The sequence below is a fragment of the Agelaius phoeniceus genome, chromosome Z (genome assembly GCF_051311805.1).
Source record: "Agelaius phoeniceus isolate bAgePho1 chromosome Z, bAgePho1.hap1, whole genome shotgun sequence".
Taxonomy (NCBI): Eukaryota; Metazoa; Chordata; class Aves; order Passeriformes; family Icteridae; genus Agelaius; species Agelaius phoeniceus.
This window is the reverse complement of record NC_135303.1, coordinates 67,340,223-67,356,859: the sequence shown is the minus strand read 5'-3', so window position 1 is coordinate 67,356,859 and position 16,637 is coordinate 67,340,223. Positions and strand designations below refer to the sequence as shown.

Here is a 16,637-nt window from a genome sequence, read left to right as displayed (position 1 = left end):
GGTTTTGTTCACAAAACGTTTTTGAAGAGACATTGTACACGATTGAGAAAAATTATGTCTAGGCTGTAATCACTTTTTCATATTGATTGTTATGCTCACATGATCATAAATATTAGCCATGTTTGGTGCTGTGGAGAAATGAAGGTAATTGCCTTAGGATTAGAGCTCTTTCAGCTACGAGAAAGGATTGATTAGCATTTGCATGTACTCAAGGCAATATTGAGAAGCAAAAGCGACAAATATCAACATTAGTTATGTTCTGAGAAAGCATTAATCAGAGAGCCTTAGTTTTAAGATTTTTTTATTTTATTTTACTTGTTATTTTTAATTTCAGTTGTCTTATGACCTGGTATTTTTATTTCTTTTCTTTTGTTTGCTTTCTCAAATCACAAAAAGTTCAGCTTCTTGCTTTATGATGTGGATCTGATAGTGTGTGTGAACAGGTTCCCTCTATTCCTAGTTTGGTTTTTTGTAGCAATTTTTTTTTCCCTCTGCGTAGAGCTGCTGGGTCTGGTTAAAAGCATACATCCAGGTAATTGAAACAGTTGAAATTAGTGTTAATTGTCTGTGACTGTGTGTATGGTTTAGTTTGTGGGATGGGTTTTATGTATCCCATGTTATGAGTCCTGTTTACAGCAAACCACTATACTGCCAGTGCTTCTGCCTACCTCATGGTTCCTATTCCAGAACAAAATTATACATTTTGAGATGATTTTAACACTTAGGTGATTTAAAAGTTGCTTTGAAGGCTTGGAAGAGGAGTTGTTACTACATAAAGTATCTCTCTTTTGTGCATATGCACAAAGAACTGCGTGTGAACTGGCTTTGGGAGCTGAGCACAATATAGACTCTCCTGTTTGAAAACAAGTGGTATCAAAGTCTGTTTTGCATGGAACTGTGTAACCCAGAAGTGACACTGGTGTGAGAAAATGAATGTTTTCTGTACATTTACTGAGACAATACCCCAGGTCAGTATGTGTGAAATGCAATTTGGTGCAGAATTCAAGGTTCAGATAAAAGAACATGTTTAGATGATAGTGGGATCCTTAAGAAAAGTTAATATTTGGTGTCTCTTTGATTGCTAATAGATCAGTTTCTTGTATTCTTGTTTGTAAATAAACAGAACATTTAGAGTCAAATTATCTGCATTCTGTGGAATTGCAGAGGGTTTTTATTGTTGTTTTTAAATATAGTTTGTTATTTACCTTTGCAATGTCTCTTTTGTTTAAAAATCATAATTTTTGAATCCGTGGTTGTCAGGCAATTGAAGACGGCAATTTGGAAGAAATGGAAGAGGAAGTCCGGCTTAAAAAGCGAAAGAGACGAAGAAACGTGGATAAGGACTCTGGGAAGGAGGATGGAGAGAAAGCAAAGAAAAGAAGAGGCAGACCTCCTGCAGAGAAGTTGTCGCCCAATCCACCCAAACTGACAAAACAAATGAATGCCATCATTGATACTGTGATAAACTACAAGGACAGGTGAGCTTGGAGACAGTCTATCTCTATTACGTGTGCTCTCTCCCTCCCTGCTGATACCATTCTCTGCCTTTTATAACGACTTTGTATTTTTAGTCTTTAGAAAGACATGTTGACACTGTTTTCTGAAGAGTAATTCCTCTTAGGGTCTGATCCTGAAAGTCTCAAGCTTTGTAGAGTTTTTTTTAAGACCCATCTGATAGAAAGTTGTTGAAACACAATTTTAAAAAGTAAGAAAAAAGTAAGTGTAGAGCTTCTGCTTAGGAATTAAGTAATTCTGCTCAAGGTGTGTACTTAAGAACATTCAGCTTGAGCAGGGTTTTCCTTCAATTTCGTGAGCATGTGTTGAAATTAATCTTTTCAAAGACATGGCTACAGATTTATTAATTCAAGTTTACATGGGTATTACAATGAAAGACTGAAAGACTGCCCGAAATGTGTACAGCTCATAACATGAGCATTAGAGCTGCCAAAAGAAAAAATACAGAAATACTGAAACATCAGACATGGGATCCTGTTTGTCAAGAAATCCCCATTTTCAGCATAAAAATATGCAAAATAGTTGGACTTCAGGGAAAAATACTCTTTCTAATCTGAAATATCATTTGAAGACTTCTCTTTTGCAGATTTTCAAACTGCAAATCACCTATGCTTCATGAGCAAGAAATTAAGAATTAGTTCATAATGTCTTTGAATCAGACTTGATTGCAAAAGTTGTATTTAAACGCAGTTTGTATCTGCCAAAAATCAGTAAAGCCACCTTGTGTGCTTATCCCTTCTTTGCTGTACATTGAATTACGTAGATCATATAGCACCTCTTATAAACTAAGTTAATACTAAATGCATTGAGAGAAAATCAAGAAATATTTGCATTAGGTGACCTGCATCAAGATGTAGCAATGTATTTTTTGCCTGTAAACAACTTTCAGTTGCTTACTTTAAATGGCAACTTCACTCTGCCCTTTTTTGCAGCTGCTGTTCTAGGTCTGCATCTGTTCTAGCTCAAGGGTAGTTTGGGTGGTACTTGGTGAAGCACACACTGATGTAATCTCTGAGTTCTTTTGGATATAACTGTTAAAAATGAACCATTCTGTGGTCTGTGGGCTCTTTATAGAGTACATCAAAAAGTATCTTGTTGTATTGCAACAGCATTCATATCAACAAACATGATGAGCAAGAAGCTGACTACAATCTCAGTGTATTTAGCTTGCTGAATGACTCTCAGTTAACAGAATAGCTGAGAAGGGAGAAATGTTTAAGTTTAGGTATTCCAGTTAGGACTGGAAGGAGGCATCTCTGAATTTTGGATCCTTGGCCTTGAGCCTTCTTTCGAAACACCAAGCACTTCTGATCAGGATATCTACTACTCACTTCTGAAAGAGCAAGTAAAGTTGCTTCCACTAGCCTTCAGTAGGGGATAGCTACTGATAGTAACTGATGGCTTCTGGGGAGGTTAAAGATTTTTACCTGATGTTTGTGCCCCCAGGAAGTTCCTATCTGATTTAAGTCAAAAAATGTTAACAGCTGAGCTATTGTATAGTGATAAGGCATACTGTTTCCTCTCCCTGGAGCCCACATTTATGCAAGACAAAATTACTTCCAATTGAAAAAGTGTATGGACCTCTATTCTGTAAGGAATTAAAAATACATCTTAAACTGAGCTCTTCAGTGCTGTAAGTTATAAGGAGGAGTTCCAAGTTTCTGCATTCTGATTTTTTTGTGAGAGAACATCAAACCATCTAATAGTATGAAAAAATAATATTACAAATTTAGGCATCAGGGAACTTCAAATATCTTAAAATATTTGGGGTTAACTTGCTCTAAAGTTCAATTAATATTTTCAGGATTTGCAGCTGTAGAATTAAGTGGGTTTTAGGAATTGGAACCCTTCAGTTTTGTTGGGGGTTCAGCTCTGGGCTTTTGTGAGTGTGAAGGCAATTGGGGCAAGTATAGAGGGACAGGTTAATTGGAAGAAAAGTAGGCCATGAGTTTCATCTGGGGAAAAAAATGGGTTTCATGTATTTAGTATTTGAATGTTTGAAATCATCTTTGTCTTTAGCTTAAATCAGTGCTAAAAGGTGTTCATCTTTTCTTTAAGATAAGTCCAGAGGGCTCATCTGAACTATGTAGAACTGATTGTGTCCCAAAAGGTGATCAGGTGATACCCATCCAAAATCTTACTGACTTAGGGCTGAGTTACTTTGTAGAAGCCAATTCTACAATCTTTAGTAGTTTTGTGCAGATTAAAGTCCAGCACAAAAAAAAGTGAAAAGAATACATTACTAAGCTATTAAGTCTCTCCATGCTTTATCTCATGTTTTCCATTGCTTTTGAGAAGAGTTGCTTTTAAATACAGAACCACATTTCTGTTCTTATTAAAGCCTTTAAAAAAAAAAAGGTAAAATCCATGGTGCTCACAAAAATCTGAGATTCTAGTTGGCTGCTTTTCTGTGGTGACACTGTCTAATGTTGATGCAGGGAAGGATTCTTCAAGTGCTTTCGTAACTGTCTAGAACTTGACTTTAGTCGTAAATGTCTGGGGATAAATACTACCCTTTCCTCCCTTACTTAAAAAACATCCAAAAAAATTGTCTATGTCAAGGAAAGCTAAAGATTTTGGTAGTACAAACAATGAGCACTAGTAAATAGTAAATGCATGGTCAAACTTAAATGTGAAGATCAAAACTAGTTTAAACAGACATATTAGCAGTATTTTAGGTAAATTTTTAGTGTGAATAAATGCAACATATGATTCTCAAAAAAAGGAATGCAGAGGTCATTATCCCAGTACCTGTAAACCTCAGATAAAGAACTCGATGCAAGAAAATGGAAGTCAGTATTGAGGTCAATTTGCTCTTCCTCCATGTCCTCAGTGCAATTTCAACCATTTAATTTATATTTTTCTCTTTCATGCAGTACAGTTTAGCAATCCTCCGATATCCTTTTATTCCCATTGTGAATCCCAATGTGATGTTGATTTTAATGAAACATTCCATTGGCAATAAGTTTAATAGTTCTTTGAGAGCAATTTACAAGTAAAAGCTGATTTTTTTTTGTGTATTTCTAGAGAGCTAGAGACACACTGAAGGAGAAAAAAACTGCGGTGAGATTTGATTTGACTGACAGCCAGCATTCATTTCCTGAAATTACGGTGTCTAGGATGTGTCCCATATAATAAGGAAAATAGTTTAAAAAGGACAAAGATGGAGGACACTGAGAATATTGAGCTTGCACTGCTTCAGTGCCTTTGGTGTTAGAATTGTTGAGGTCTTTGACAAGTTGACCATACTTGATTTATGCAGTCTCTTTTGCGTTGGATTTCAGTATGGAGTGATGTGCTTCAAGATTTTCTTCATGCTGATAGGCATTTCTTTATTTTATTTTCATATTTATCTTTGTTAAACTGGAAACAGATAGCTGATACCTCAGTCTGAAGAACTGTGGGGTACCTGCTCCAAATCATTAAATAGAAATTACTATTGAAGTCACTGCTACCTTTTTAAACTGCACCTGTGGTCTCATTACTCAGCTTTCAGTATCAAACCATAAAACATGTAGTGGTTTTCAGATCCTTTTTCAGATTCAGATCCTTTTTTATTCTTCTACACTACTTTGCCATAACAGGCTAAGCTGAATTAATGTAAGTTTCATCTATACTCATTTAAAATAGAGATTAGATCTGTAATGAAGCAAAAGTAGGAAAGAAAAGATGGTCAGAATACTCTGACTTCTAGTCATCTGATCTAGTGAAAGATGTCTGTGCTCACCCACAGCAGAGAAGTTCAACTAGTTTATCTTCAAAGGTCTTTTCTGACCCAAACCATTCTATGATTCTACAATTTTGTTAAGCATTTTTAGGGTACCATAGGAACATTACAAGCTAGTATGAAAGAATGATACAATGAATAAGCTCATTAATCTGAGTGAAAATAAGTAAAAATACCTAGCTGAAGGCACTGTTTAAAAAGGTATTGATAAACTGGAAAGAAGGTCTTGGAGAATTGGTGTTGGCCTAGATCACAATGTATTTATGATATATATTAAAAATGAGGAATGTCCTGGCCAGAAGTAAAACATCATAGCAGTGTGTTAATCACAGCAGACTGGACACAGTTATGTCTGGAGTAAAAGAAATGGCATGAAGTACAGTATCTCAGAGTGCATTATATGGTACCAAAAAATAAGAAATTCAGAAACATTTCTTCTGATTCAAGTGCCAGTTCAGATGGAACTGACAGAAGAAGAATTACCTGAGAAATTATTGATCAAAGCCAACTATGATCCATCAATATTGTCCAGACATAAGAAAACAGGAGCCTTATTGTGGCGCTATTGCATATGTGGATATGGAAATACTAATTATGGGTGTATGTCATTATATGTGATACTGTTAAAACTTGTATATGGTACCTGAATGCTTTTCCATTCAAGAAAGATTTGTTAACACCAAGAAAAGTGTAAATAATTACTTCAGTGATAAGTAGCATGGGAAAGCTTCAAAAGAGGAAACAGCTTGGTTTGTATATCCAGTCTTGAGAGGGGAAGATGGTTGCTCTCACTTTCCCACACTTGGGAAAGAAGGGAAGCATAAATACAGGAAGTGTTGAAATATGTAAAAATATAAGATGGTGGTCACAAGGTCATATGACTGGAAGCATTTATTAATTCATACAAGTTGTTAATTAAGAGTTCTGTAATCTTTCCATATGGAATGGTGGGACAGAAATAACTAGATAGATTTGGCCTTTGTTCCTTGATTTAAAAAAGTTCTATATGATTATGTACATTAGCAAGACCCTAGATTAGGGACTTGGAAACATGATTCCAGTTACACATTGATCCTGATTTTCCCAAGTAAAGCTTCACCTTGCAGACTCCATTTGCAATACATATTAATCTGAGATTTTGTTGCAATTACTTCTTAAACTAAGATTTAAATGCCATTACAGCCTGGTACTTTATTCTAACCTTGCAGTGTAAAACTTCTGTTTAGAAGAGAGCAAGTTGCACTGCATCAGTCCAACATTATTGTCACATGTTTTTTCCAGTTCCCATGCTTTTAATTTTTCTTTCTTACCCTCCAAAATTGGGAATGTCCATAGAAATTAATATCATGGAATCATATGTTATATATGTTATGTTTTCACAGCACAAAATCAAAGAAACCACAGAATGGATCAGTTTAGGTGGGACTCTACAGCAGGTCATCTGGTCCCTGCTCAGACAGGGTCATCCCAGGGCACATGACACAGGGCTGCTCCAGACATTTCTTTAATGTCTCCACTGAGAGAAACTCCACAGTCTCTGGGCCATCTGTTTCAGTGCATGGTCACCCACACAGTAAGGCAGTTCTTCTTTATGTTAAGGTGAAACTTTTCTGTGCATTGGTATCTACACATTCCCTCTCATCCTATTGCCTGGCACCACCAAATAAGTTTGGTACACAAAAAATAGTTTGTATGTCTACTTAAAATGCTGTAACCTTTTGAAAGAAGGGAGGGTTTTACTGCTGATACCTTTTCTTTCATAATAAGGAAATTTTATGCCTCATTTGAGCCCCAGCTGCTGATCTACATCATACACATGCAGACTTAGTCTCCTAAACTATATTTTTTCTCTTGTGGTAGTTTTCCTCCTTATGGTTTATTTCAGAGGAAGACAAGCTGTAAGGGTAGCTTTCTTTTTGTGATTAATAAATAAAAGTAAAGTAGAGAAAATTAATTATACTTCATCCTGGCAGGATGATTTAGGGAAATGCTTGTCCCTCTATAATTGGCACTAGTGAGGCCACACCTAAAATCCTGTGTTTTGGGCCCATCACTTTTAGAAGGAGACTGAAGTGACGGAGCATGTCCAGGGAAGGGCAACAAAGCTGGTGAAGAGTCTGGAGCATAAGTCCTGTGAGGAGCAATAGAGGAAGTTAGGGGGGTTTCAGCCTGGAGAAAAGGAGGCCTAGGGAACATGTTACTGCTTTCTTTCTACAACTGCTATCTGAGACAGGTTCAGCCTCTTCTACAGGGTGGCAAGTAACAGAACAAGAGGAAATGGCCTCAAGTTGCCCTAGAGGAGATTTCAACTGGATATTGGGAGAAATATGTTTCATTGAAACAGTGCTCAGTCATTGGACCCAGCTGCCTAGGGAAGTGGTAGAATCACTATCCTCAAGGTATTGAGAAGGTGTGAGGATGTGGCACTTAGTGGTAGACTGGGTGCTGGCTTAATGATTGGACTGGATGATATTCTAGGTCTTCTCCAACATAAGTAATTCTATGATTCTGTCATTAATATCTTGCAATCTTTCAAATTCCTTACAAACCCACTGTTTTCTTCTGCCTTGCATTAGAATTTAATGTTTCCTGGGTACAAATTTGATACTACCACTAGTTTGCATTAACTTTGCATTAATATCAACAGCTGAATTCAAGAGTCCCAGGATGCTGATTGCTCTGTTCCTTACAGTGATTTCATTTGTCCCCTACCTGCCATCTGATCTATTCATAGATTAAAAGTAAGGACCTGCGTGGTGTAGCAGTTAACTTCACAAAATCTTCTCCTGGTATCACGTAGCTGTTGACCACGTTCAAATAAAGATAGAAAAAAATTGAAGGGTGGAGTTTTTGTGCCTTTTGCCTGCTTGGCAAGAGACTATCCCTGTCTGTAGTGCTCAGCATTTTGATGACACAGCTCAGGGAAAGGGTATTTTCTCTGTATGTGAAATGGATTTTATTCATAGTCTTTTCAGCTGTTTTCTTAAGTTGCCAGTTTATAACTGTTTTAAAATGGAGAGTAACACAGCCATTACTGATCTAACTAGTAAATAATTATGCCAACTGGTACTCTAGGATATTCAAACACACAAATAATTTTTACTTACATCCAAGCTCAGGTTATGGAATACATAGCCATATGTCAAACCCAGGGATTACATATTTAACTATTTTTACCCACTTCCATTTCAATAGTGAGGACAGGTTTACCATGTATTGCTGTAGTCAGTTCCAAAAAAGGACCTTAAACACTAATGAAAATTAATCATGTCCCTACATAGCTGGGTTACTGTTGGAAGTCACTATGTCAACTCTTGTAATTCTCCTCCCCCACACTTTTCTTTTAAATAGCATCTTTGTGAGTTGCATTTGATTTTAAAGTTGTAGTTTTCAAGCCTTGGTTCTGTTTGTGAGCGCTCTGACTTGGGCAAGCATGCAGGACTTTTCATTCTTGAAATTGAAGAAATTGAATTGAAATTGAATTTCATTATCTCTTAAAAGTTTGAAATTTACCAGAAATACAAGAACATATTGCAGTTTCAGCTTTATGGTTATCTCTCCTTTTAATGCCAAAGGAGAAAGAGTGTTGATAGTAGTATACTTCTAACAGGCCTGTGGCAGCTTTTTTCTGGCCAAATACTGCCAGGAAAAGCAAATAATAAAAAGGAGCCTCATACAAATGGATTCCTGCATTTCATTTCACCAAAGACGATACTGACTAAAAGGATGGAATTATACGCTTGTATGCATCTTGTAAGCGATTTGACAGAAATGAGAAACAATTGAAAACATTGCACACAAATATTTTTCTAGGCAAAAAACATTTTCTAAATAAGCAGTATTTCTTAATGCTGTTTTAACTTGTGCAGTATGCAAGTGTTTTTAATGTGACCACACATGGGACTAGCATTTTGAGCTGATGCAGTAGCAATGAACTGTCACAGTTCTTTCACAGTCAGGTCTTTTAATTTATTCTGGTCCTTCTTCTTTTCAGCACGTAGCCTGCTAGTTGCTAGGCAACCATAAGTGTTGTTTTTTTTTTACTGCACATGATTTTTATGTGGTAGTTGTTGTGGTTATTATTTTCTAATTACATAAGTGAGCAAAAGGATTAAAATCAGAGTTGCATTAATAATTACTGATTTTCGCCTACTGTATCCACAACACAGCAATTTGAGACTGTTAGAAAAGATCCCATTTGTTTATAGTATGGATGCATGTATACAATGGGAGTGCAAGATAGTACTTCTTTGTGAGAGTAGGTTCTATAAAAATGATGGAACAAAATAAGCTGTTATTGATCTGATTAAACAAAAATCAGGCTGTAGTTTTCTGTCATGCCCTTAATGCTTTTTCTTTCATGGCCATAAGTGATTTTCACTAATTAATTATATCAAGCAAAAGCTTGAGGGTTTTCTATGGCATTCTTAGCTTAATAGAATGTGTGAACAAATCATAGTTGGCTGGGTTTGCACTTGGAAAATAGAATATTGTTGTTTAATAATTTATGAGTTGTATTTTTAATATAAAATACCATATGAGGGTGGGTGTGTAAGAGAATGTGGATGTAAAAACAGAAAATAATACAGCCATGAGATTAAAAGCTATAATCATCAGAAACTACTTCAGTAGGACAAATAGGCTAAACATGTTTTAAAATTTGATCAGAATTAGTTTATTAGTGGCTGTTTCATTTTTACTGAAGTAATTCTGTTCAGTATTAGACTCTGAAGCACAGTTGAAGAAAGCCAGCATCAGTGGTTCAGTAATTTTACTCAAATAGGAATTTCTGTTAAGGCGGCTGAAATAAAACACAGCAGTGATAGTCCTTCTATATAGCTAATCCACACTCATAGTGTACCCCAGTGCAGGCAGGTAAATTACAGTGTGCTGTGTAATGGTGCAAGAGGATACTGCTTTGTTTTGTTTTGCTTTCCTCACAATCAGTGCCTTGCATGTATAAGGTGGGCACTGATCACTTAGGAATAGCTGAATTCTCCATAGGCTTCTGTATAATGCTCCTAAGGAGTCTGAATGTTTTGCAGATACGGTACTTCTTTCAGAGTATTTTATGTTCATTTTATAAACAGGGAATAGAAACTTAAATTTTAAGATACTGTTTGGGCACCAGAGATCCAATTGCTGGTTTTCATTGTGTTGTATATGTTCAGAAGAAATTCCACTGATCTCAGTTGCAGTTGTTACTGCTCAACACTTCCCTCTGTGAACGAAAAAAAAAAGAAAAAATTAAAAAAAAATGCAGTTCTCAAATTTCGAATGAATAGAAGCACACATTAATTCAGTCAGTTGTGTAGAATGTATATGTAATGCATTGCTTTTCCTTGTATTGCTCCCAGTTTCACTGTGAGGGCAGTCTGTGATGAAGACAGATTCTGTCATGTAGCATGACACAGACACACAGGTCAAGAACAAGGCTGATGCCTTTAAATACATTCTATAAACATTTGGACAGGGGAAGTAAAAAATAATGAATGTATGAGTCCATATCAAAGGAGATGGCAGGTGCAGTGGCCAAAATTTCACAGTTATTTCCTGGCAGGAGAGAAATAAGTAAGACTTGGCCGTGATAGTTACCTGGCCATTGTATGCTTTTGTCTATTTCAGTAACACCGTTCTTCCCAAGTAAATCAGATCTGTTGGGTGAAGTTGCTAGTAGCTGCTGCTGAGCCACCAGTGGTCTCTGTGCTCTGTGGGTATCTGTCCCAATGGCTGTAAGTTATGGGAGGAATACCTAGGCTTTACTGTCCTCTCCTGGAATAGGCGTTGTACCATATGCCCACTGCCTTGTCTCACCTGCAGCAACCACACCCAGGAGCACACTCAGGTGTGTGCCAGAACCTTGCTGAGACCCAGGAGGCAGCTTGGCAGCTACTGCTGAGCAGGCAAGGGCCGCTGCTGCTGCCGCTGCTGCTGCCGCTGCTGCTGTCGCTGCTGCTGTCGCTGCTGAGAGTCTGATGCAACTGTACAGGATGAGACAGAGGCTTTTGGTTTCTAGGTCTCTGTTGAACAAAAAAATAGTCTAGCTGCCTGTTGGTGTCAAAATTTCTGTAGAACAATGCTGATTAGCAGTCTGCAATTAGAGTATTTACATTATTGTCATCTGTGATGGAAGGAGCAGCATTGTCTCACGACCAAACTGAGAAGAATAAAAAATTGTGGATTAGGTGAACACCAGATAAGAAACAAGGAAAATCTGTTTTTCCTTCTTATTAATTAATCTATCAGGTATATAAGAAAAATAGTACCTTCTCAAATTCTGATGTTACCTCAGGCATTAAGAAATGCATTCTGTATAGTAAGCATTCATTACTTCCATAAAGGGGAGAGCTGTTGCCAGCTTTATGCTTTTTATCATCCTTACTTTCCATTGCAGAATTGCTTCAGTTAACCTTCAGTTTAGTTTTAGTTTAATATCTGATAAGATCCTAAACCACTCTGAAGGGTGGTGCAAGAGAAAGCCCAGGGGAAAACCAGTACTTGGTAGCCTTCTTGCCCAACTCCTGTGGAATTTGATGTTCCTGAGATACTATCTGAAAATTCAGCTGAGAAAGCAGGGCCTTTCTGGAGTAGCTGGGAGAGAAGGAAGCATGTGAATGTGAGCTGGGAAATGCTTGTGGATGCTGTGTATAGCTCTTCAGAGGACTGCTTTTTTCTGCTACTCTATGAAAGTTGCATGCACATGGGGGAAAAAACCCAACCAAAAACAGCACAAAACCAACTAAACCCATAAGTGTCATCAGCACATTTTCTTTCAAGGTGACTTGTAGTCATGTATTATTTGGAAAATGACAAATAAGAAGATTAAAAAAAAAGATCCTCAATACAAAAGTGTTATAATAGCTATTAAAAGAGGGTGAACAGACACATCTAAGTTATAGGCAATGTTCCGATAGTATAAAAGTTATGTAGAAAATCTGTCGCTTTATTTCAAATGAATGAAGAAGTACAAATGGCAGTAGCGATTTTCCATATAGTTGGAATGATCTTCCCAGAAACCCAACAGTCATTAATAGAAGTTACTCGTTTTTTTGGTTGTAACATCGAGTTAGTGTAATAGCAATCAGCATATAGTATAATGGAAATCAGTATGGTTTGCTATAATGAAGAATTACAAGACTAACTGTATAGTGATCAAGAAGAAGACAAACTTAAAGAGTGACAGAAGGGAGAATTGCTAAAAATTACTGAACAAGGAAACAATAAGAGTGTACTCAGCAAAAGACTGTGGAATTTAGATGCAAATCCTAAGTTTTCTTTCATAAGGCCTCTTCTACATATTCATCTCTAGTGATGATAGATGTCAATGACATCTTAGTGATATGTTAGGACAACAGTTTCAAATTTCAAATTGTAAGTTAATGATCTGTACCAAATTTAAAAATCAGGTTCAGTTTCTAATTATTTGAAAGAAAAACCATGATTTTATTCCATTATTTTAATTTTTTTCTCACTATTAGATAGCATGTGTGTGTGTTTTGTGAGAAAGTTGTAATAATTCTTTTCCGTATGGCTTTATTTTTCTCAACAGTTCAGGACGGCAGCTAAGTGAAGTCTTCATTCAGCTCCCATCTAGGAAAGAACTACCAGAGTATTATGAATTGATTAGGAAACCAGTGGACTTCAAAAAGATAAAGGTAAGGAATGGAGGAATTTTGGAAGTGCAGATTCCTCCATTTCTTTTTGTTTTACAGAAATGTGACCATAACATTGTTTTTAAAATAACAATATTAATATTTCATGCCACCTGTATTGGTGGGTTAGACTTTAAACATTGTCACACAATTTGTTAGTAATTTTGTTTGGTGTATATTGCAGTGTATCACTGTAATTTCAAGGCCATATCCAACTATAGTAATGTGACAGGGATGACATCTCAGTGCCTTTTTTTGCAAAGACCTAATTGTGAATCTGTCAACAGATATGGTAAAAAACACACTGTTGACAAGGATTTCATAGTTCTAGGGGAATATACCTATACTTACGTTCAAAACCATAGAACCATAAAAATCCTGAATTAGAAGGGGTGGAAACATATCTTCACGTCCAACTCCTGGCCCTGCACAGGACCATCCCCAGGAATCACACTATGTGCCTGAGAGCATTGTCCAAATGCTTCTTGAACTCTGTCAGGCTTGGTGCTGTGGCTGCTTCCCTGGGGAGCCTCTACCAGTGCCCAGCCACTCTCTGGGTGAAGAACCTTTTCCTGATATCCAGCCTAAACCTTCCTTAGCACAACTACAGGCCATTCCCTCAGGTCTTATCATTGGTCAACACAGAGAAGAGTTCAGTGCCTGCCCCTGCACTTCCCCTCATAAAGAAGTTGTAGACCACAATCCGGTCTCCCATAAGTCCCCTCTTCTCCAGGCTGAACAGACCAAATGATCTCAGCTGGCTCCTCATAGGGCTTCCCTTCTAGACCCTAGCCTCATGCCTTGGAAGAGCCAGGTCAGATCCAAACAGAGTTTGGTAGATGGGGTCTAGGCAGCATGTTACAGCTTGGGTGATGTCATAATTCTATATCTTTCACTTGTGTTAAAAGTTACTGGGTTTCTTTCCTAGAAAGACAAAACTGGAATTCTTTTACCAAAAGAGCTCCATTTCTCTTGATTTTAACCCTTACAGTTCACAAAGAAATTGCTTAATTTTTTGCTCTTTTATGTTGATGCATTTCTTGAATAATATGCTAATAGCATGGTTGAAGACATTCTATGTTTTAAAGAGATACTTATCTTGATGCTTAGGTAAAATTTTTTAAGAGAAAGCTTTTAGTGTGTTGAATCAAATATTAATTCATTTTCCTCTCTGCTGTTCTTCTTTCTTCACTGCCTGTCAATACTTGTCTTCATTTCCTCAACAAATGCAACAGGAAAGAATTCGCAACCATAAATATCGGAGTCTTGGGGATTTGGAAAAAGATGTCATGTTGCTGTGTCACAATGCACAGACATTCAACTTGGAGGGATCTCAGGTCTGAATGAGTTAATTTCTGTTAAACATACGGGTTTTCCCTATCTAACATTTTTAGTGCTTGTTGATTACTATTTTTGTATATAAACTCTCTGTTTCAGTTCTTACTTTGAGTAGAGAAAAATGTCCACATTTTTAGAATCCAGAATTCACTGGACACTGCTGCAGTGTGTATTTTCAGAAAATTTGTTTTTAGCACTAATTCTGAGATCTGTGTGTACCTTAAAGCTGCAGTAAGACTGTTTGAATCTGTGGTGAAAAGCAGTGTATGGAGTGATACATCAGTTTAGGTTTTCCACAGTGGATCACAGAAGTAGTAGATGTAACAGTACAGCTCTAGGACAGGATGTTGAGGAAATACATCATAGAGGGCTCTTCAGTTCTGCTAATGGAACATAAAAATTCAGGATTGTCCATCAGTAAAGATCTATGTAGCCTCTGAAGCATCTCTTTTTTAAATTTCTTTTATTATTGAAAGATGAGTCTCAGGTTTAGAAGGCAAACTCTCTACTCTAACAGATGTTTAGCACACACGAATGGGCTCAAAATTAGGAGCAGTGTGCTGATGCAAAAGGAAGGATTCTGAAATTTGGATGGCAGATATGAAATATAAGATAGATAAGAAAGTCGTCTCACAATACAGTGAAACACAGTCTTGGATGATTTTTTTTAAAGATGAGATACAAAAGTGTGATGCAAACACAATATTCAGTTGACCAGAGACCCTGAAGACAGCTTCCCTAACATGAAAGAGATAAAGAAAGATCTTATTTGAAGGCTAAATAAAATTAAGCTGAATGATGATGCTGCCAATAATTAATGTTTTCTTAAAATTTCTAAACATTAATGATAACATTTAGCTAAATTGGGGAGTTTACATAAGATTTTGAGAATTAAAAATTAGTGGGGAATTCATTATGAAGAATTGTTGGAGTCAGTTCATCATTTAGTGATTTATTTTGATCAAGAGACAGAAAAAATTACTTCTCTAATATATATATAGGATTTTTTTTTACTGTCTTCAGTTACATGGAAGCAACTACAAATCAGCTGAAAATATTTTTAAAGTAAATTAATTATGGTAGAATTCTTGGGACAAAATTTTGCTACATGTTCAGATGTAGATTTTCAGTTTACTGCTTTTTCATATAGCAGTAAAATGGCTCTAAGTATCTAATTATAACAAGAGAGAGGAAAAAAGTGAAGGAAAGTTAATAACAAAAAGTATAAATGAGACTTCAGAAAATGGTAAAGGTCAGTAGAGGAGATAAAAAGAGGTAAAAAAACCCCAGTAGTGAAATGGGGAAAATAATGAAATTATCCACATCAGAATGACTCAACCTGCTTACAGAAAACTGGTGTCTTGTTAGGCAGAAATGGTAGAATTGAGAGGAGTAATACTGAGTGGATAGAAGTGTTGGTAGATATTGCTACTCTGTTTGGAAATAACTTAACATGTATCAGTGTTATAGTATTATTTTCTCTTCCAATGAACCAACATTAATATTACTTTTTATATCATGAGGGCCAAATAATGTGTATCTAAGGGTTTTTTTCTTTTTTTTTTCATGTAAAGTTCTCAGAGCATTCATTTTGATTTCCCCTGAGTTGCAGGACACTTCTGCAGTAGTCCTCCAGTTTTCCTGGCTTCCATGATACCTTGTGTTCTTTGTCATAGTTCTGGTCTACATTTGCTCTGACATTACAATTCACTTCAGTAAATTAGATTATTTGTGTGTGCACTCAAAACAAAAGGGCTAATTCAGGTAGTTGTTTAAGCACTCAGTGAACTTCAAGTGTTCTCTTAGTGTGGTGCCTGCTGCTTTTCCTTGGTGTAAAGCAGTTTCATCTGAGATGGAACCATATTCAGGGTTTTCATGGATAGAATGACTTTATGTGTTTAGGCTTTTGTCCTCAATGAAACCTCAGTGTTTTAAAAAGCTTTTCAAGTTATAGTAGTCAAATGACACACAGATGCATACAGGGTTAAAGATGTTTGTATGTCTCTTCAAACAGAAGATTTCTCATGAATACTGTAATTTGTTGTGAAATTCTTTTGTTGTTGCTCTTCCCTTTTTGAAGGAAGTTCTACTGTCATTGTTGCTTGATTGTTTGAAACCTGTTGGAATTTGGTTTCTGTCAAAATAATAAAATTTCTATTTCCACAGCTATTCGTGAAGCAGCCACAGTGGGGTTTTTGTGTATCAAAATAGATAGGAATATTGCAAGTAATTCCACATAAAGAAGGTTAAAATAATTTTTGAAACCTCTGTATTTCATTAGAAAACTGTTTGAAAGTCTGGGTCACATTGATGCCCTAAATATATAGTGGCAAACATTAAAAAAATAAAATTTTTTACAGGTCTTTAATTCTTTTCCTCTTAGAAAAGTGTTTTTGTGAGTAAGA

General features: G+C 36.4%; 1 protein-coding gene across 10 annotated transcripts in view; it reads left to right on the top strand.

Moving 5' to 3' along the window:
- Positions 1-16,637, top strand: part of SMARCA2 (SWI/SNF related BAF chromatin remodeling complex subunit ATPase 2) — a 118,973-nt gene that overhangs the window by 97,917 nt on the left and 4,419 nt on the right. For 9 of the 10 annotated variants that reach the window (XM_054652860.2, XM_077172090.1, XM_077172092.1 and 6 more), the window contains 3 exons: positions 1,261-1,478; positions 12,792-12,897; positions 14,130-14,231. In XM_054652860.2, the coding sequence (XP_054508835.1) occupies positions 1,261-1,478; positions 12,792-12,897; positions 14,130-14,231 (426 nt within the window). Of the gene's footprint in view, positions 1-123; positions 145-499; positions 533-1,260; positions 1,479-12,791; positions 12,898-14,129; positions 14,232-16,637 lie in introns of those variants that run through there. The other variant, XM_077172093.1, reaches the window with a different exon arrangement.